We start from the raw sequence: 21,842 nt of genomic DNA, 5'->3' as shown, positions 1-21,842 counted from the left end.
TTTTAAAAATTTTGAAGGGCATGGTTTAAAAAATGAAGGAAACCAAAAATATGGAAACTGCATTTTATTTGTTATAAACCTTATAATATTATACTTTCAACATTTTTTTAAGTTTGAGATATAGCATACAGACTCGATAAAAAAAGAAAATCTTGATAGTGACGGCCTGAGGAGTAAAATACTTATGATTCTGTCAATTCAGTAGGAGGGGCGGAAGGAATGCCTCCTTCTGTTTTTACTTTATGTTTTAATTCTACATGCCCAAAACAATTTTCACATTCATCTTCACCTTCTGAAGAGCTCTCGCCAAAGTTGCGAGGTTTTTCATAAATGCAGCAGCCTGAACAAAAAAAAAAATATATATATATATATATATATAGTCAATAAAAGACAATTTTATAAATAAATGAAGATTGTATCCATGAAAATTTCAGTTTTATAGTTTTAGTTCCATTAATTTTAGTCCAACTCTGGGAACAACCTGAAGGCAAAAATGAGTCACATGGATATTTTTAATGATAGCCTAATAATAATATTAGTGACAATAAATTAATATAAACAATAACACAACGTTCAATAATATGAAAATAACATATACTTACATTTAGATTTTTTTTTATTCATGTGTTCATTATCAACAGTTTCTGTACTCCACTTAACTTGTTTATCTGTTTTAGGTTTTTTTAAAGTTAATTTTACTGCTCTTACATCCTTAAAGACAAATACATTTATAAAATTAACAATGATTTGGTAAAAATTAATTACAAAAACATAAGTATTATAAAATTGATATCATAACCACAATACAATCAATAGAAACCAATAAATAAAATAAGGTAACTTTTTCCAAAGCTAAACTAAACATAATAGTAATTTTTTATTAAGAGAAAATAAAAAATTAAACATATTAAATAAAATATAAAATAACATTAATAAAAATGTATTAGTTTATTAAAAGAATCAGTATATGGGAAAGATTTATAAAGATCAAAATTAAGGACTAGATTGTTGGAGAATGGTTAATGAAAATAAAACATAGTTTCTTAACCTTGCTTCATTGAATTTTTTACAGAAGTAACAATGCTCCCCATTTAAAAGGTTTATCAGTGATAAAAAAGTTAATATATTTAGAAAAGAGGACTTACAATGCAGGTTGAAACTAAAACGCAAATATTTAACATTAAAATAACATAAATAAAATTTATGGTGTATTTACCATGTCTATTAAAGTGGATTTTAGAAACAGAACTTGAAAACAGTTGAAGAGATGCTAGACAACCAAGACCCTGTTTCATAATCAAGTAGTTTCAACTTGGTAAAATTTCACAGTTTGTTCTTACACTTTTTAACTCCTATTATATCAATATTAGTCATCGCCATCATCAAACAAAAGTATTAGTCTTTGTAATTTATACACTTTATTTATAGACTAATACAATTTAAGGTCCGGTACAAGAAGATAGTCCACCCAATATTTTTTCTCTTAATCAGTTTTTTAACTATTGATATAATTTTTTTTTTTATTAATATGTAGTGTATTCTGCTCAAATCTGAACCGATTTTCTCCTTTAGGAGTTTGAAAAAAATAATTTATAAGGATTAATAAATAATACTTGATTTGGGGCGAGACAAAAATATAGCACAGGGAACAACAACAATAATAATAATAAATTCTTTATTAAAACACAATTTAAAATTTAATATCCTGTATATGCAACTTTTTCTCATGCAGCAATCATACGATTTGAAAGTGAGTCAAAATGATGAATCAACTCTTGAGGGTGTGTAACCCACTCCTCCTAAATAGTTTCTTTTAATTCTTCAACTCGCTGAAATTGTTGGCTAAAGCAGTAAACACTTCTAGCAACATGCCCCCATACATTTTCGATGATATTAAAATCCAAGGACCTAAATGGCTAATCTATAATTCTGATCCTTTCTTTTCTAAAAATTCTTTTGTATCTTTTGCCATGTGAGCTGAAGCGTTATCTTGCTGAAAAATTATATTCTCTTCAGGAAAAAGTTCAAAATATTTTTTTAACTAGTTTCTTAACAAATTAACATATTGTTGGCTCTCCATTCGACCAGATATAAACACCATATCAGTTTTGTGATAACAGCCAATGCAACCCCATATCATGACACCGCCTCCTTCCATTTGCCTCTTGGAAAAAACTTAGTGACCACACCACAGACATCAGGACCATCAAGATTGAATTTTATTTCATCACTGAACAGGACTTCCATCCATTCGTCTTTCATGGGCAGACTCCTTTCTTCTTTCTTTATGTACCGTGCTTAAAGGTGGTATGCCTTTTGTTTTTGTGCAGCTCCTCACTTTAGAAGTTCCATCTGATGTGAGGAGCTGCACGAATGATTATTTGGACATTTGTCACTACACCAGCTCTTGCAACAATTTGACGGGCCATTAAAGTTGAGTTGGATAGAACCCTTAAAATTGGTCGTTTTTGTTATTGATTTTTCATTCACTGAATGATAATTTTTCAACTGGTGTTAATGATTTTCCTCGTCTCACTGCACAAATATAATCTTAGCAATATGAAAACAAAAATAGAACTGGATTAGCCTTGTTTACTCAGAGGTATTTGGTTATTATACATAAATAAAATTATATCAATGGTTGATTAAGAGAAAAAATATTGGGTCGGCTATCTTTTAGTCCCAGACCTTAACAGGCCTATTTAAATATATGTGATTTATTAGCAAAGTTGAACAATCTTTATTGTTAATGAAACAAACAGCTAACTAACAAAACAGGAAATACTTTCTAAAACCAGGGACTTGACAGACCATTTTCAATTCATCTGCACATCATATTGCTCCTTTTCTTTGATAGTGGTACTGGAAGAAAAAAAAAGGTTTTAATTTTATTTACTACTAGAGGTATCCTAGTGAGAGGGGTAGCTCAGTAAGGCGCACTTCCTCTATCTCCGTTAAATCAGTCGTGGGTTCAGCAAATCTAGCCTTCATGAAGTATACTGTGAACCTTTCATTGAGGAAAAACCTGATGGTTGAGCTAGATTCTGACCATATTACCTCTATGCAAAACTGTTGACCTAGAAACACTTCTTCCTTATCAAGTGCTGAACCCAAAATCTTCACAGGTTGTGGTGGTAAAGCTTTATTTATTTTTTATTGAAAATATTCTAGAACTGTAAATGGCGATTTCTTTACAAATTGAGATCTTTTACAAGTGGAAGTCAATAATATCTTGTGATAGACTGGGTGTAAATCTTCTTTGATTTTCACCAAACTGAAGACTGGTATGTAATGTACATGTTCTATTCCTTTCAGAAGATTTTGAGCATGAAATGATATATCAATCTTGGTTTTGTACTCAATTCCTCTTGTTATTTTGAATCAGAGTGAATTTAGATTATATCGGGATTATAGATTGTTAACTAATCAGGCAAAGTGACTCAAGAAGAAAACATTGAGTTAAGTTTTTACTACAAACTGACATTTCCCCCTGAACATGAGGCTAATACTCAAAGTAACAGGCCATCCTCTTTTTAAAATAAGTGGATTTTTAAAAATTACATTTCTTGATTTTCTGCACATAAATCCTCTTGATTTTTTACTTATTTCGAGTATCTTACGTTTCATTTCAATGCATATAGTTTATAACCAAGAACCTTTTATTACACCAAACAATGATTAATAAAATTTTTAAATGTTCATCTTAATAGCCCAGCATAACAATCTGATAACAATATATTTTAATAAGAAAACAGTTATGTAAGAATAAATAAAAAAATAATCTTTTGAATGCATTCATCAACTTATTGTGAAACGTTGTTGGTTAAATGTAGAACATAAGCATTTAAATTTTATCACAATATAAATTTAGTAAGGTTTGTATTGGGAAAAATATAACATCACCAGTTTTAAGTAAAAATGGCTAGTCCCACAATTTTCAGATGAGTATACTTTGAATAATTTTTAAAACCCTTCATTATTATTATTAATTAAAAAAAATTAATTTACAATAAATTTCATTTTTTATAAAGTCATTTTTATTTTTTTTAAATCGAATGAAGTTCCCTCTTTATTTTACAGAATCCTTTCCATACTGTCTGATGTGGTCACTCATATATTTTAGAACACTATGAGTTGTCACATTCTTTGAAAACTCTTTTATAGTTTTTAAGCCAAAGCCTAACTCTATCAATCTAGGACAAGGCAGCCTTCCGCCCCACCAAGCAAAAACATTCGCACGAAAAATGATCAAACAACTAAGCTGCGTGACTATATTCTCACAACATAACAAACGCGGGTTTTCGGTTATCTATATAACCTGAAATATAAGGAACTTGAAATTTTACACAGATATACTCTTATGCGATTTTTGGGAAAGTTTTAAGATCATCATCCCAATTGTACTTTAGCTGTATATATGTTATTTATAAATATAAATGTAATGACTTTATATATGTTATATATAAATATAAATGAAATGATCTTTGTAATTTACTAAAGATCTCCGAAAATTTATAACTAATTTACGTACTGTTTTTTTAAAATAACGTTCGGTGCCGTTTTGGGAAGGTTCTTAGCTATTGAAATACTGGATTATCAAAGCGAAGAAAAAAAAATCAACTTAATCGGACAAGTATCAGAAAAGAAAAAAGTATTAGCGAGCTTAAATATCACCCATGTATATAAATAGAAATGTAATGAGTATATTTTTTTAAAATTTCGGTGTTGTTTTAGGAAGGTTTTTAGCTTTTGAAATCTTAGATTTATCGAAATAAATAAAGTTATGATCAAAATTTATATTAATGTACATTTTTTCATATGATGTAGACAATATGGGAGGTCTTGGGATTATACTTTTGCCAAACTAAAATATTATATAATATAGTACTAACTAAATCAAAACTAATACTTATATACGTGACATGTTTACTATAACCAATAGACAGCCTAGAAAGAAAGTGAGTTAACCTTTTTACCTTATTATTTGAACTACACTGAAGTTTTTACGTGGAGGTGCTTATTTCCCAGAGTTGCTAAATTGGTTTCAGAACTTGAAAATGAGTGTGTTGTTTTATTTATAAAAAAAATAATCTTGAAAAAAAGTTTCACCTTCACTGATTTTTATATTGAAATGTGATCTACCCGAAAAAGTTATCTTAGATTTTCTGCACGAAGCAAGTTATTTGTTTTTTATGATTTAAGTACACAAACGCCAGTAAACATTGACAAATAACTAACTATATTAAATGCGGAGAAAATTCACACAGTACTGATACTTGTAATAATTCTCCCTACTGCAACGGTGACCATCCCGCATACGAAAGGGAAAATAAATTGAAACATCAGAGTACAGGATAAAGTATCCTATCTTCAAACGGAAGCAATTATTAAAAGACAAGAGACGTGTTGGGATCAGAACAAATGCGGACGTAGTGACAGCTCCCCCCCCCCACATCTGTGTACAATACATCGCCACAGGATATGTCAGCTCGTTGCTAAAATTTACAAGCAGATCTATATTATATTTTGCAGGATAACAAACAGATTGTTTTTCTTCTCAATCACTCCAAAAAAGGCTAAAATTAGAAGACAATCCTTGTGTAAAAAAAATAATAATTTCTGTTTGTTAATTTTAGGTTGCTATTTATTTATTTTTGTTGTATAATTTGGAGAAAGTGAATAACTCGTATGGAATTTCAATTGAATGCAGCAGGAAAGTTGTATGAGTCCCATATTTTCAGTCAAAGCAATCAAGAAGCAGCATTTGTGAAAAATTCAACTAAATCGGAATAACGGAAACGGAAATAACAACTAAACATATTTTTATTGCATTGCAGTTCGACTACTGAGGTGCATTTTCCCAGGTAGCTTGGATTCACTGTTCACTATTTCTGCTTACTTCGTCTGAGTTGTAATAATTGTCGGTAATCGGTCAGTAAATGAAATAAGGTGTTCTCTTGGTCCTTATTTGATTTTTAATAGTTCTAATTTTAGTTGTTCTACAGTCCTTGATTCTTTAAAATTATTTTGTAAATGATCTAGAAGTCCTGATACGCTTATAAAAGTATTTGTTAAGCAATCCCTAGCGTTGCCTACTAACCACAACTACTCTAATATTCTCCAGAATTAATCTGTAACGATGATATTGTAAATAAAGAAACAGTAATGAAATTACAAGACCGCGAAATTAATTATCACATTAAGGCTAATTTACATCCTCAACTTTGTGATTTCTTAAATCACCTAAGACTTTCCGATATTTATGACATTCGGAATGCTATACAAAATGATTGTTCTTTTATTTTAGAAGATTATACGGACATCAAAACCTAATCAAAAAAATAATTTTAAACATAAAAATTATAAACCTTTTAAACAAAATTGCAATTATATTCCTAATCATAATCCTAATTCTAATCATAATTATAATCCTCACTTGCATTATAATTATAACCCGAACTTAAATCACGATCCTAACATTTATCATAATACTAATTATAATCAAAATCCTAATTATAATTCAATTCCTACTTATAACCCCACCCCAAATCATAATTCTAATCACAATCGTGACAAAGAGCAAAGTCTAAACAGACGATTTAATAATCAAGACACTAATAATAGTTTCCAAGGTTTTAACTGGGACCAACAAAGGCAGACGCCTCCTTTCCCCATAGGCCCTTTTAAACCCGACTCAGAAAATACTGTGTCTATGAGAACCGTAAGGTCAAACAACAAAAAAATCGACAGTGGCAGGCGTGAATGCTTTGGGAGTGCCTATTGATGTACTAAGAGAGGCTCAACAATCGGTTCTCTTAGACACAGCACGTATAGTGCGAAAGGTTTTAAGTATTTGAAAAGATAAAATAAATAAATAAACAAAATATGGAGGTGGTTGGACTTCTAGGTCCCCCACCTCAGATATTCAACCCGCAATAGCGAGAAAAACCGAATAATAATTATAATGATGAAAAAATTAAAAATCTAAATTAGACACGAGCATATCGCAGCTGATAATTTAAATTAAATAGTTAAACTTTTAACTAAATATCCTGAGATGGTGAAGGATGAAAATGATCCACTTAAATCAACTAAACTATTAAAACATACCATAAAATTAAAAAATGGTAAGCCCATCTACAGCAGAAATTATAGATATCCACACCAATTTAAAGAAGACATATCAAATGAAATAGACAAACAATTAAAATCTAATATAATTCGGGAATGTAAATCTCCCTATAGTACACCAATTGGGGTGGTACCAAAAAAAAAACCGATGTAAGCGGGAAAAAGAAAATTCGGATGGTCATTGATTACCAAAAATTGAACCAGGAGACCATACCACTTTCCGTTGCTTAATATTGAAGATCTTCTTAATCAACTGAATAACGCTCAGATCTTTTCCACTCTTGATTTAGCATCTGGTGTACCAGAGGTGTAGTTGTGATAAACATCGCGCTGCCCTCCGTGACGAGTACAGATCTAAGGCGAGGGCATATCGAAACCAGGTGCGGTCACGTAAGCGGAAATCGTGGGATGAATTCATCGTCGAGGAGTCATCCAAGAATCCCTGGGATATACCATATAGGGTGGCGTTAAGTAAGCTGACCCCGCTGCAGGTAATCTCAGCGTTGAAGCATGGAGGTAACCAAGCATCTACTCTGGACGAGGCGTGTAAGATGTTCATCGAGGAAACACCCAAGGGATGACCCATTCCAAGATAATGAAGAGGATAGATTTTTAAAGGACGCCGCGATATATCCACCTGGTACGGATTTGTGCCCACTGTAGGACATATGGGATCTCCGTGTTGCAGTAGCTAAGCAAAGGACTAGTCGTGCTCCTGGTTTAGACATGATTGACACGGTAATGTTAAACCATAGCATCCCCTACATTGAAGAAAAGCTGTTAGCGGTGTTCAATGACTGTCTGGATAGAGGACACTTCCAAGAAGCTGGAAAATTGCTGGGGTTAAGCTCATTTACAAAGGAGGAGATAAGGATAAGCAGTTAGCCAAGTCTTATAGGCCCATATGCCTCCTCCCCGTAATAAGCAATGTGTTGGAAACCATGGAGGTCACGAGGCTAAGACCAACTCTTCTCAAGAGCTAGCCATCCACGCCAGTACGGATCCACTAAAGACAGAGGAGCCGTAGATGCCTTGGTGAGAGTGCGCCGTGACGTTGAAGAGAGGGCGGAGAAGTATGTTATGCTCCTCCTGTTTGATATATCTTCTGTCTTTGATAGCATGTGGTGGCCGAGCGTACTCCAGCAATTCCAAAAATATGAGACCCCGAGCAACTTGTACGACCTCTTAAAGAGTTACCTTGAGAACAGAACGATAAAGATACGAGGCAACTTCTATGAAATCGAAGATACCATGGAATGAGGTTGCTCTCAGGGCTCTGTCCTTGGTCCTGCTCTGTGGAAATTGGTCTTTGACGAGTTGTTGGGGGTGCTTGAAGAGGAGCGGTCCCCTGCCACAGCTTATGTAGATAACCTTGCTGTAGTAGTAGCGTCGAACAGCAGAGCCAGATTAAAAGATGAAGCTGGTCGGTGCGCCAACCTGATAGGAGCGTGGTGTGAGAAGAAGTTGAAGATGGCTGCAGCCAAGACTCAAGCTAAACTCTTAAAGGGTACGACAGACAGGCCCCACCCTATTACTCTCAGAATACATGGAAATGAATGGGTCATTCCTTGGGTAAGTTTCCTCGATGAACATCTTACACGCCTCGTCCAGAGTAGATGCTTGGTTACCTCCATTCTTCAACGCTGAGATTACCTGCAGCGGGGTCAGCTTACCTAATGCCACCCTATATGGTATACCCCAGGGAATCTTGGATGACTCCTCGACGATGAATTCATCCCATGATTTCCGCTTACGTGATCGCACCTGGTTCCGATATGCCCTCGCCTTAGATCTGTACTCGTCACGGAGGGGAGCGCGCTGTTCATCACAATTACACCTCAGGTATGACCGCCGGGCCTTGTAGAGCTCTCTTTTCATGGTAGTTAAGGCCGGCGTCCACCATGGGACAGGTCGAGCCCTTGCCTTCCGGTGCCGAAGAGATTCCTCAGCCGTGTCACGAATAATGTCTGTGATTCTGGTCACTTTGTAGTCTAAGTCATCGGGTTGGACCGTTCCCGCCGCATCCCATTCATCCTCGACTAATTTTCCCTCAAGCGTTGACCGGAAAGCATTCTAATTTGCTCCTCGGGTTATGTACCCCTTCTCTATGCCGAGGAATCTTTCGGGACCTTCTGTAAGCTTGAAAGCTATAGCTCGATGGTCGGAACTCATCTCAAATCTGGGAGCCCAATCAATAATTCGGTTCGCTATTACAGGCGAGGCCAGCGTCACGTCAATCCAACTCTGCCCCCTTACACAAGAAAATGTCGGGATGGTCGAAGTTTCATTCAATACTACTAGCTGGCTCCTCGCAATAAACTCTTCGAGCTTAGCACCTCTTATATTTGTTTGACTGGATCCCCATCGTATTCCAGGAGTTTATGTCAGAGCAGATTATTACGCTTCTAGAGCTAGCGGTAACCATCTCCAAGGCAGTTATGTCATCGTCAATATCATTGCCGTTTGGTAGGTAAACCGATACCAGCGTAAAGGTGACATCTCCCCACCTAACATAGCATGCTACGGAATCCCTGATATATTGCCCCAGATCCATCACATCGAGGTTCGGATTGTTAACCACTATAGCAGCCCTTGGCCTCCGCTCTCTACTGCTCAGGGCTATAACCCTTGAAGTGAGGCCAAACCCCGTGACCAAGTTTCCACTACTATAGTTATTGATTCAAAAATTATTAAATTAGAAAATACTATTGGTAGACCTTTACCCTTAAATATGTCCTTTGATGTAATTGAATTACCTCCTAACCCATATGTTATGCTAGAAGCTTTAGATTATATATCTTTTGTAGAACATGATTATTATTAGTATTTTTGTTTTATATCTTTTTATGTATCATATCTATATTCTTATCCTAAACCATTGTAAATGTACCTCAAGATCTAAGTCAACACCAAAAGTAGAAGACATTATACATACTCCCTCATATAAACAATCCTTGGACTTTACCTAATAAATAATGCTCTCCGGAGTTACGCATCTTCAGAAGGGAGGAGTTAAGGTGCATAACCCTATATATCTGACTCAGCATTATCCCCTTCCACCATTATTGTATTTATATCCCCCTGTTACAGAGCTAAGATGTTCATTCAGTTATTAGAGTTCTTACTTTGTTAATCGTAGTAGTAGTGCATTTTTTGTAAGTTTGATACCAACGAAGTTTTTTTAAAGTTCTTTCCGCGGTTAAGGTCTTTATCTGACGAAACTACCGTTTACAGATGGGAAATTTATTATTCCGTCTATAAATGAGAAAAAAGTAAATTTGCCCCGAAAGTCTGTCATCTCTTACTAGTAATAAAACTTACTAAAATTCGTTATAATTAGCCTTAATTAGTTTTGTACCGCTTTTGTATGCTGCGATCTGTTTTTTTTACTGAAATAAAATGGAAAAAATTAGGTAATTACAAAGTTTTGTATTTGGATCTCCAATAACATAAGGTCTTGGAATTTAAAACCATAAAAGAAAATGTCCAGGTGTACAACCCTATCATACTTAAGCGAGTCACCGTATGAAAGTTCGAAAATGCCATTTTTCCTGGTAACATTCTTGTTCTTATTGTTGTGAACAATGATAAACGGCTAAACCAAAAGACTTTAAAATTTGCGTCTTCATTTTATCCTGGTTTTCCCAGATTTTAGAAACAAATACTAAGGTTGGTATTTTACCTAAAGATTAAAAAAAACATAAGAATTTTCACAGCAGTAAAAAGTGGTTTTTTAATAGACAGCAAGAATGTCAGAAAGGAAAGCTAAAATTAGGCAGGATTTCTGCTGCAACTCGAGTTTTGGAATAATCAATTGATAATAATTACAATGTTTACGTTGGCCATAGTGCATTAACAAACATCCCACAAAATATGAGCTTCTATTTCTGCTATGCTGAGACTTCTACTAAACCAAGACATGAAGCGATGTACTCGCGTAACAAATTTTCCTACTGAATTGGGTGCATCTATATCTAAATCCATATAGCAGTATATCTATATTTGTATCATCCTCTTATCTTAAACCGAAGTGCGGAGCGCTGAGACTACTTTACTGGAAAGAGATAGAAGAGGTTTCATATTTTTTACGAGTAAATTTTTAAACCATATTTTTTATTTTTGAAAACACTTTCTAATCGCTGTAAAAATGTCCCATCCAAACGCAATAAATGAGTAGCCAAAAGTTGTCAGCCACAAAAAGAAGTGATGTCAAAAGGGCATCCCTGCTAGGAAAGAACCTCGTTGCTTTGGGCTTCGCTTTAACACGAAAAACGTTCATCTGAGGAAAATGAAAACTTGAATTGGGCAGGGTGTCTGTCCGTGTACCAAGGGGTGTTTAACAGTAGGAACATAATTGCGGTTATTGTATTTTGACTGGTAACAATTACAACCAGCTACGTTTTCAATTGGTACTAACAGGGACCCTTCCCTAGGGGACCCTTCATTCCTTCAGATGATAATTTTTTGTGTTAAACAAAGAGCAAAGCAATGAGGTTCCTTTCCTGACTGGGCAGCCTTTTTGTTATTTATATTGGAGATGTTTTTTGGGAGATAAACATTAAAGATGTCTCTATATTTTTTCCTCTTCATAAACCTCTCATAAAAGAATAATATTTGTTGACAATGGGGTGATGTCACTGCTGGAAAACCTAGAGGACATTAGAAGTTAATCAACTCCCCAAGGAAGATTTAGTATCCTTTTGATGGGCATAGTACACTCAATAGCAAGTTGATGTGACCAACAAAACTGTCACAAACTGATTTCTATTTAGTACTATTATCAAATTTCCTGCCTAGGAATAATAACACTTTGGGTGCCACTTCTTCGTCTTTCAATCACAAAACTGTTTCCCTTTGACAATTATAAGTTCATGAAACTACACTTTGTGAGATGTCCATTATATCCACTAATTTGGTTTGAGAAAAAAACATAGAAGCTCAAATTAACAATTGTTTATTTTTTTTTCTAATGTAAGACATTGCATAGCCATTCTTAAAAATAACATGAACTTAACATAATAACATGCTCATTGGATTATTCTTAACGCTTTTGAAAATCAGTCAGTGTTTATTTTTTATTGTTTTAGCATTTTAAAAACTTTCTGTTGATTTAATGAATTAGAAATAATAATACAAATTTTTTTTACCACATATATATCTTTCATTTTTGAGAAGTTCATTTCAAGAAAAATAACTTTACATAAATTAAACTTATAAAATTTTTAGCTATATAAGACCTACCAATGGGATTCAACACCTCAACCAAACAAATTTAATTAATGACAGCAACATCTGAGGAGGTTAAAATAATTTAAGAGACATTTTTAACATTTTCTGTCAAGTCCAGAAATATGACCTGGAAAGGCTATATTAAAACTATTATAAACTAAAGAAAAAGTAAACTAAGTCACAACCCCAATAGTCCTCCAATTTGTTGGCTGCTTTTAATATATTTTATAATTGTAAATTGGGACTTAAGAATTTATAGGAATCATTCTAGTAAAACTTTTTTTTTTTTTAAATAAAGATTCATCGACTTAAACCACTGTCATTTTAACCCCCTCATATTATTATTAGAAATCTAATGAACAAAAAATCATAATATTTTACTCAACACTTGTTTTACAATCAAAATCTCACTGTTTTTTTCAAATAAAACATAATATCTTAGTTTATAAAACAGATTTGAACACCAAATGCTAATGAGTAGAAGTAAAATTCAGCTATCATTCAATTAAAATATGATTATAATGTGAACTAAACATAACAAAAATAAGTAACAATATACAATTGATAATATCAGTCGTAATACATACTTAGAAACAAAATTAAAACACGCAATGTTAAAATGTTTGTTGGTTACAATTGTTGCAAAAAGCAGTCACTTGCTATAACTTCATACCAACATTATTCTTTAAAAAAAATAAATTTCCTAATATTCTTCCAAAAATCTATGGGATCAGCACTAGCCCTAAAAAATCTGGTATCGCCAAAACTTCACAATAAATGTCCAGTACCATATTTTCTGAATGAGTGGCTCATTTTTTTTAAAACAATACTAAATTTTTTCATTATTTATTTTTACCCATAAATAAAACAAACCTTGGGTTTCCTTTAATGGTGGCACATCTGACAGTTATAAAGTTTTGATTTCATTTTCAAATGAACGTATTCCAAATACAGTACTATAGACTGGGGTTACCTTCCCTATTGGAGCTTTCATACAGACAGTCCCAAAGCTAGTAGGGCTATCACTAAGTTGCCTCAGTCTATGGCTCACTTACAATCAAATGCAAAATAAAAAGAAACCTTTTTGTCAGATGTACCAATCTTAAATCAAAGTAGCAATATTATTACTTTGACTTAAGTAATTTATTTAATTTAAGGTTGAACAAAAGGAGGATAATAAAAAATAACTTCTAAACTAATCATACACCACCATTTTATAACTAAATTAAAAATGATTCAAATTTCCAAAACCATAAAATTACATTAAAAAAATAATGATCTAACATTGAAAAATGTTTTTACAGAACACAATAAAAACAAATAAAGTAATTGTGTAAATGATAAATAAATCAAACAAAAACAAAATAAAGTGACTAAATTGAAGTTAACAATAAATTAACCAAAAAAATTCAAAGTGACCTTAAAATGAAGTGGCCAAACAACTTCAGTACACAGGAAAGTATTACTGAGAGGTACTTATACAACTAAATTTAAATTTGAAAATTTAGGTGTTTTATATTATCATATTTCATTTTTAACTGTACATACCTTTTGACTTCATATTGCTTACCCGGAAGAAAAGTGATATAACTAAATAAAAATAAAAATTGTTTCATTTCAGAAATAGGTCCGACTTGAGCATCGATTCCTACTGAAAAAGTGGTTAAGAGGAAAAAAAGCAGATACAACTTTGACACTGCTTTCCCAAATAATTTTAACTGATGGAGCAAAAGGAGGAAAACAAATTAATTGTGTGATGAAAGTGATTATGACAAGCACATCATATTTGCTTTTGCTCCATCTCAAAAGTGTAGTTTAGTAGTGTCACTTTTCCTGGGGGGCGATTGATATAAGACAAAATAATCATTGAATATCACCATTTCTTCTTAATGTATCTATTTTTTTATTGGAGTAATTCAATAACTCCTGTAGTACTGTTACTGTGTCTTGAGCTAATTTAGGCGGAGGTGACCGAATTGAATTTTCCAACTGACTAAATTCAACTGCTGGTCCCACAAGATTTAAAGTACCTCCTTCAGCCTTGATTGGTTTAACAAGGTTAATTTCTTTGACATGCATGTCCTCAAAAACCTGTTTAAAAAGCGATTTTATACAAATAGAATAAAAGTTCCCATGAAAAAACTTCAATATGAAATTTACTTACTTCTGACATCTTATTAATTGGACCATACGGAAAAGATGCACCTTCGAACAATTTTAAAAGTGTAGAAGTATCCTCTTTAATAAAAACTGATTTTAGTAACTTTAAAAGTATATTTCGATTCTGGACCCGCAATTTATTAGTGAGGAACCTCTCATCCTTAATTAAATGATCTAACTTAAGCCTTTTGCAAAGTGAAACAAACTGACTATCACTACCAGCACCTACTGTTATATATCCATTTGCTGTTCTAAATGCTTCATAAGGGACAATGCTTTCATGAGCTGTTCCCCAGCGGTTAGCTTCTTTCTTTGCATTTAAATAATTACTCCCAATGTTGATTAGGCAAGCCAACTGAGTATTTAGTAAATTACAGTCAATTCTCTGACCTAGATTAGTTTTAGAACGCTCTAACAGTGCAGCTAAAATAGCACCATGGGCATATAATCCAGTGGCAATATCTGTCATTGCTACACCAACTTTACATGGTTCTCCATCTTTTGGTCCTGTAATGTTGACCAAACCACCTATAGATGCTGCAATAACATCATAGCCTGGTCTATTCATGTAAGGACCTTTCAAACCATAACCAGTTATGGAACAGTAAATTAATTGAGGAGCTATGGCATTGATTGTTTCAAACCCTAAATCTAAACTATCCAACTTTCCTGGAACATAATTTTCAACCAAAACATCAGATTTTTTAGACAGCTCGTAAATGATCTTTTTACCTTCAAATGATTTTAGATTTACACACAAACTTTTTTTATTGCGATTTAAACAAGAAAAATAACAAGACAAGTCTTTATCACCTATGGTAAATGGTGGCCAATGGCGAGTTTCATCGCCTGAACCAGGCTGTTCAATTTTGATCACATCAGCACCTAAATCACCAAGGATCATGGTACAATATGGTCCAGCAACAATACGAGTTAAATCAAGAACCCTAATGTTTTCAATAACACCTGTTGAAAAATATTTGACAGACAGGAGAGTGTTCCAAATACTCAGTTTATTAATTCTTTGAAACAACATTTTTCAGAATAAATAAAGGGATGTTATAAATTTAGTTACTTACTTCTTGATTATTGTCAACTTCATCAACAGTTAAAGTTTGTGTTTCACTAGAGAATGAAGGTCCTATAACTCTTTCCGCCATACAAAAAATCTTTAATATATTAACACTACCAGAAATAAGTAAATAATTTTTTAATTATTAAGATTTTTCATTAAAGAAAATCTACTTCAAATTAGATATCCCATCAAACCATTGAAACAACCTATAAACTACAATTGATCAGCTGTAAATCACGGCCTACATACAGGCTAGCCATAACATGTAGTTTCTAACAAAAAATATTTTATGACATGAGACCTCCAGCGCAGCAAATTCCTAAATATCAGTTTTAGAATGTCAAAACAGTGTTTAATTTGTTTAATCCAAAATATAATATATAGAAATCGATATTTCCGTTGATAAATCCATAGAACATTAAATTAATGCTTAGTTCTTTACTAGAAAACGTTTTTTAAAAATAAGACATTTCATTAAAAAAAGTCGGTGTAGTTTATCAATTCGCGTGTATGTTATTAATTATGCGTTTTTATCTTTTGTGATAATTTGAACCTTTAACACAATTTGCAAATCAGTGAATTAGTTGATTTTAAAAACTATGCGAACAACAACATTGGCTGGTAGAAGCAACTCTTTAACTCAGGATGTCCAAAGATTGATCACCTCAGTGGCCCTTTTATGCTGGATCTATACCTCTGCCGCTTGTTGTAAATCCAAGACCTGTGCAAATGCTGCGTGAACAAAGGAAGCAAAAAACATCGGTACTCACACGCTTGTTTTGTTCTTTTGGATATTTTTTGCTATTATTATTATTAGTTTGGCACTACAATTCAATGTTAAGTCCTGGCCTCCTGCACCAGCCTCCACTAACTATTACGATCTTATGCGACTGCCATCCAGTTCCTCACTCCCATCACCACTCAGACCGTTACTCCATCGAAGGCGAGGCCTTCCTCTGCTTCTTGTTCCATGAAGTACATCTGTCACTATTTTACTACTGGGCCTCACAAATTGGACGTCTGGTTCCTTAAATAAATCTTTGAGCTCCTGGTTTGTTCGACGTCTCCATATCTGGTCAACCTTAACAGCTACAAATATTTTATGTAGAATCTTCCTCTCCAAAACCATTAAGTTGTGCTCACCTGCCTTGGAATAGCCTTCTTTGGCTATTACATTCTATTTACTATATTTTGTTTATAAAAAGGATCAAAAGAATGATAAGCGAAATGAAAGGAAACATAAATAACAACAATGTAGGTTGTAGATAGAAAAAAAATCATTTAAATAGTACTACTTGACCAATAAATTCAACCTTCGAACTAGCATTTTTATTCGGAAACTTTTTAATTTAATAACCTAGACATAAAAATATATGTGTGCTTTGTTGAATCAAAAATAAACTGCTGGGGAAGATGGTAGGGGGTGGAGGGTGGAGAGTGTGGTCACCAAAAAGAACATAAATAAAAAAAAATTATTTATTCATGGCTGTCCGATTTCCTGCTAGCAGCCAAGATAAAGGCTAGAAATTCTGGCCGAAACGTTGGCACTATTAATTAAGTCATTTCAACTAATTTGTGTTATATTCTGACCGCACCCCTCAACTATCTTCTCCCCATATATTTATTTACGCCATTTCTGTTGTATTATTTTATATTACTTGCGTTCCTTTTGCTCACCACACCCACCTAACATCTTCTCCAATTATTAATCTACAGTCAACTATCTTCACCTCATTATAAACTGCTATCGAAAACAAGATTTGAAATAATGTATTTACACCGAATCGATAGAATTAAAAAAATATACAACATTAAACAAGATTTAACTATTGAATCCAAAAGTTGGGAAAATTCTTTAGGTTGGGAAAAAATTTTAGTTAATTAAGAGCATAAATATTAATTTGTTGGCAGTTCTAAAAACCAATCAAACTAAAATCAAACGTATGTATACATCACAAGCCCCCTTCGATTTGTGCCCTAAAACGCCCAATGGGTCGGCCAAAAATTCAGGCCAACTCGTACCAAATAACCCATTCACACGCTTGCCCATGAGCAAAATTTGCCATTGTTTGGCAAACGTGTAGAAGGGTAGGTTGTATTCACAAGGGGAGCAGGTCTACGTGGGATAACTGATTTTAATTAAATTTTTTTTTGTTAAATAGGTCGAAAAGTATAATTTGAAATTGTTAAATAGGAGATAAATCAGTTTAGCCAGAATATCTGCCTATAACTCCCAGATGAAGACATAAAATCAGTCGAAACATCGGCACAAATAAATAATTTTTTGTTTTTTTGTGTTTTTCTGCTGACCACACCCTCCCTCTCCGACCGTCTTCTCATCTTATATTACTTTGTATTGTTCGGGATATATTCAAGGATTATTATATACAAATAAGTTTGTTTGTTTTCTGACATATAAATATGTTAGTCAACAACCTTAAACAAGATTTAATTATTGAATCTAATATTGGGGAAATTTTTTAGTTAATTAAAATAGGTAGAACATAAATATTTATCTGTTGGCAGTTCTAAAACCAATCAAACTGAAAATAAACGTTATAAATGGATACAGAACAAGCGCCTTTTGATTTGTATACTAAAACCGCAATCAACCACTGGCCCTCATGGTTGGGGGAACACTTACTCTATCTCACACACAGTACACGAATACATTATACCGCACATTAGGTCATTCACAGTACACACCCTAGGACCACCACCTCCACTAGGAGGCTACCTGTCTGCAGACACAAAGTTGACAGCCTCACCAGCAGACTAGGGCCCGTAGTTTGGGTTGATAGCCCCACTACCCGAAAATTTAACTCATCTCGGGACCTAAAATAGAACATGCCGATCGATCTCAACGGCGACGACCCCTGAACTGTGTACAGAACTTTAACCTCGGAGCATGGAATGTTTTATCGTTGAATAGACCCGGAGCTCTACATAAACTCTTAGAAAACATTGATAGGCACCACATAGACGTAGCTGCAATCCAAGAAGTTAGATGGACTAAAAAGAGATCGTTTGAGAACAACACACCATCTATTATAGCTGTTACGGCGGGTAGGGGTTCAAAAGGAACCTTTACTAGCCCAACCGTGAAAAGAAAAGAAATGGTCGAATTTTGTTATTATTGTATTTTTAAATAAGTAAACATAATAAACGGAACACAAAATATATAAGAATATACAAACTAGAAAAAAAATAAATCTTAGAACTATTAAAAAATTAAATGAATTTGACAAAAAGAGAGAAAAAAAAAGTCTTATTTCACCGGTGATTGGTGGGGCCCCGGTTGTGGTTGTTCTGAGTGGATGTTCTCGTTGAAGAAGATCGACAAAAGGGACGTACGTACGCCCGCCTTGTCCTCTTGGAGGATGAGTTGAAGAAGTCCACCCGCCGTGGCTAATATGATTCAGCTGTCGAAGATGGCCAGAATGCTGGCAACTACGAGTGCGTAGTGAGTAGATAAAGGAGACGATACGTGTGTGCGGTGAGACGTTAAGAAGTTGTCTGTCTATTTTTTAGTTTAAAAAACAAAAGAAAGAAGTTGTTTTGTTTTTGACATTAATAAAAAACACATGTTTCAATAATTGATTTGTGAACCATATGTTGGCCGCAACAATAGCTGTAGTGAAAATCACCACACATATTAATGGGTTTGTATTTGTAGGAAAATTCCGCCAACTGGTTATTGATTTTAAAACCGTAAGTCCAAGAATCTGCGTACTTCGGATCAGAAGTAAACTATAGCATTATTAGCGCGCACGCCCCAACGGAGGTGGCCGATGAAACCAAGGATGAATTTTATGACATGCTCGAAAGAAAATATATCCTATACCCAAGATATGATGTCAAAATCATCGCAGGAGACATGAATGCAAAAGTTGGACTAGAATAAATCTAACGATCTACAATTGGAAGCCACAGTCTTCATAGTCATTGCAATGCTAATGGTCAGAGATTAATACATTTTTCTGCCTCACACAGACTTGTGATAGGAGGAACATTCTTTTTGCACAAAGATATCTAAAAGGGCACGTGGACTTCCCCGAATGGTGAATCGGTTAACCAAATCGACCACATACTCATAAGTGCGAAGAACAATTCGGATTTCAATAACGTTCGCTCATTTAGAGGAGCTAATATAGACCCCGATCACTTCCTTGTAATTCCGCGCGTTCGAGTCCGGAAGGTTGGAGGCTTAAAATCTTTAGAAATAACTTGAAACAACCCAATTGCTTTAAAGAAGATATTTACTTTGAATTTCCAAATTTGGAAGTTCTCAGATTCTTTCAGTGGCTCAATCTGATGTATTTCACTAAAGCTGTTGAGATCCATTTAATATTACTAGTTGCAGTTTTAACGAACTTTAACTGGTTTTACTTCACGAAGTATTTGAACTCGAAAGAACACTACCGAACTGATTTTACTGTCTCACTACAAATTTTAATTTCGTGAACTGCCTGGGCCTTAACCTCTTGGACGTGGGGTGGTGGACACAAATAAACTGTTTTTACTGTTTCATTAGTTACGGTTAAGTAACACAAAACGTTCTTACTGTAGTGAGAGTAAACACACAACGAAGCCTTGGCGGCAACCACCTCGACCAAACCATTGCAAATGTTTCGATATATTCACAGTTTGCCACAGAGCAACATGTATACAATAAAACATGAATTTTGACATCTCACTTCAACAGTAGGGTACCTGATTTCCCAGAACGCATCCCCTATTCTGTTTAATCCATTGAGTGATAGGGTCATCTAATCCCTTAAATTCACCGGCTGAGGAGTGGCGTCAAATCGTCCTCTTATCCGCACACAAAGGTATGTTACCTTCTCACGCAGTCTAATCCCTTTCCCCTTGGATGTCTAGGGTAATAGGGTAAGCCCTATCAGTGGAGCCTCTTATAAGTATGGCCTGAGTCACAACTGCGCCCATACTCAATTTCCTTCTCTCGCACCATTCTCCAACGAGACATTCTGCCGTTAGGATTGGTCTGAGGATGCTCACAATCATGTGTTCCGAACTTTGCAGGCTACTGGGTGGAGACATATAGGTCGGTAAGCCTTTGGCGTTTCCTTGTCCTTACCACCTCGCTTCTAATGCAGTCTCAAGTCTATAACCCTCCACTTGCTGGGAAAGTGCCCCTTATCTAAGTACTCACTTTATATCTCCAACATGTCCTCCTCAATATAAGGGGCTCTATTCTTGAGGATTGCAGCATCTATACTAGCTAGCCTGCATAGTAGCTTTAACATAGCTACTATATTATAACAACTCTAACCAGTATGAACTGACAATACACAACCAACTAGCGAACACTAACGTCATCTGCCGAATATTAATATTTGTACTATTTCTGGTATATACATTAATTTCACACATGAAATGATGGTGATAACCATGTAATATATCTTGGAAATGTTTTATTTCGCCTTCTCTGGATTTATCTTCCAAACCTTATTTGCCTTTCGTTAGGGTTTAAGGCTTGTTTCCGTACAACGTAAAATGCCCATCGTGACTGCAGGCTAGTTCCTTGTAGAGTGAAGTTTCCTTCCTGCAGAGATCTATGATTTTTTTTTTTATCCACTCCCTTGACATTTCTGGGTGGGGTTTGCGCATGCCACTGCTCCCATAAATCAACAAATTTTTTTTTATTATTTTATAAATTATTTATTAATTTATTGGGGACAATTTTTTTTTTTACTGTGGGGCAGCCCAGCGCTAGGTTGAGCGCCTTACTGATGGGGCTGCACCTTGTCCTCGTGGAGTGCATCCGTCTGGGTGCCTCCTGCAGTTGCCAGGATGGTCCAGCCCTCCTGGTCTCAGCTTCCTCGTCTTCTGGTAGCTCGCTGATGTCGGGCGGTCAAGGCCTTCCCATTGTGAAATGAGTTGGGCCCACCACCTCCTTCCACCTGTAAATGAACTCCCTGAAGAAGGTTGTGATAATTCTCTTCTTACATCAAATGGGGGAATTCTGACTCGGCGAGGTTTGATTTATCCTTAGTTATACGTTTATCGTTGCCCTCGCTCAGCGGAGAAGGGGGTGAGTTAAAGTTAAATAAAATATATATAAGTTACGGTATGAGTCAGCTGTTATTTCGATGTCAGCTGACTGAGGGGTTTAGCTGATTGAGTGTATATAAGAGATGTACCGAATACAATAAAGCCAGTGTTTTACAGCAGTTCAAGCGAGTTAGATCTTATTCCTTCTTCTCTTTTTTGACATTTTGCTTTC

The 21,842-nt window shown here is 34.5% G+C and overlaps 2 protein-coding genes across 2 annotated transcripts; both read right to left on the bottom strand.

The window, feature by feature from the left end:
• Nucleotides 1–49: 49 nt before the first annotated feature.
• On the bottom strand, nucleotides 50–15,829 carry LOC106685656 (E3 ubiquitin-protein ligase PPP1R11). Its single transcript, XM_014428465.3, has 3 exons — nucleotides 15,600–15,829; nucleotides 603–711; nucleotides 50–340 (listed from the first exon to the last, which is right to left on the bottom strand). Exons 1-3 carry the CDS (start codon nucleotides 15,678–15,680, stop codon nucleotides 183–185), a joined length of 348 nt encoding a protein of 115 aa, XP_014283951.1. The 5' UTR covers nucleotides 15,681–15,829; the 3' UTR covers nucleotides 50–182.
• On the bottom strand, nucleotides 14,081–15,593 carry LOC106685649 (succinate--hydroxymethylglutarate CoA-transferase). The gene is made up of 2 exons (XM_014428453.2): nucleotides 14,525–15,593; nucleotides 14,081–14,451 (listed from the first exon to the last, which is right to left on the bottom strand). Exons 1-2 carry the CDS (start codon nucleotides 15,554–15,556, stop codon nucleotides 14,224–14,226), a joined length of 1,260 nt encoding a protein of 419 aa, XP_014283939.1. The 5' UTR covers nucleotides 15,557–15,593; the 3' UTR covers nucleotides 14,081–14,223.
• Nucleotides 15,830–21,842: the final 6,013 nt, after the last annotated feature.

This window comes from Halyomorpha halys, unplaced genomic scaffold, assembly GCF_000696795.3.
Source record: "Halyomorpha halys isolate HHAL.00 unplaced genomic scaffold, Hhal_1.1 Scaffold33.1, whole genome shotgun sequence".
NCBI lineage: Eukaryota > Metazoa > Arthropoda > Insecta > Hemiptera > Pentatomidae > Halyomorpha > Halyomorpha halys.
Note: the sequence above shows the minus strand (reverse complement) of the source record. Positions and strands in the feature narration are given on the sequence as shown.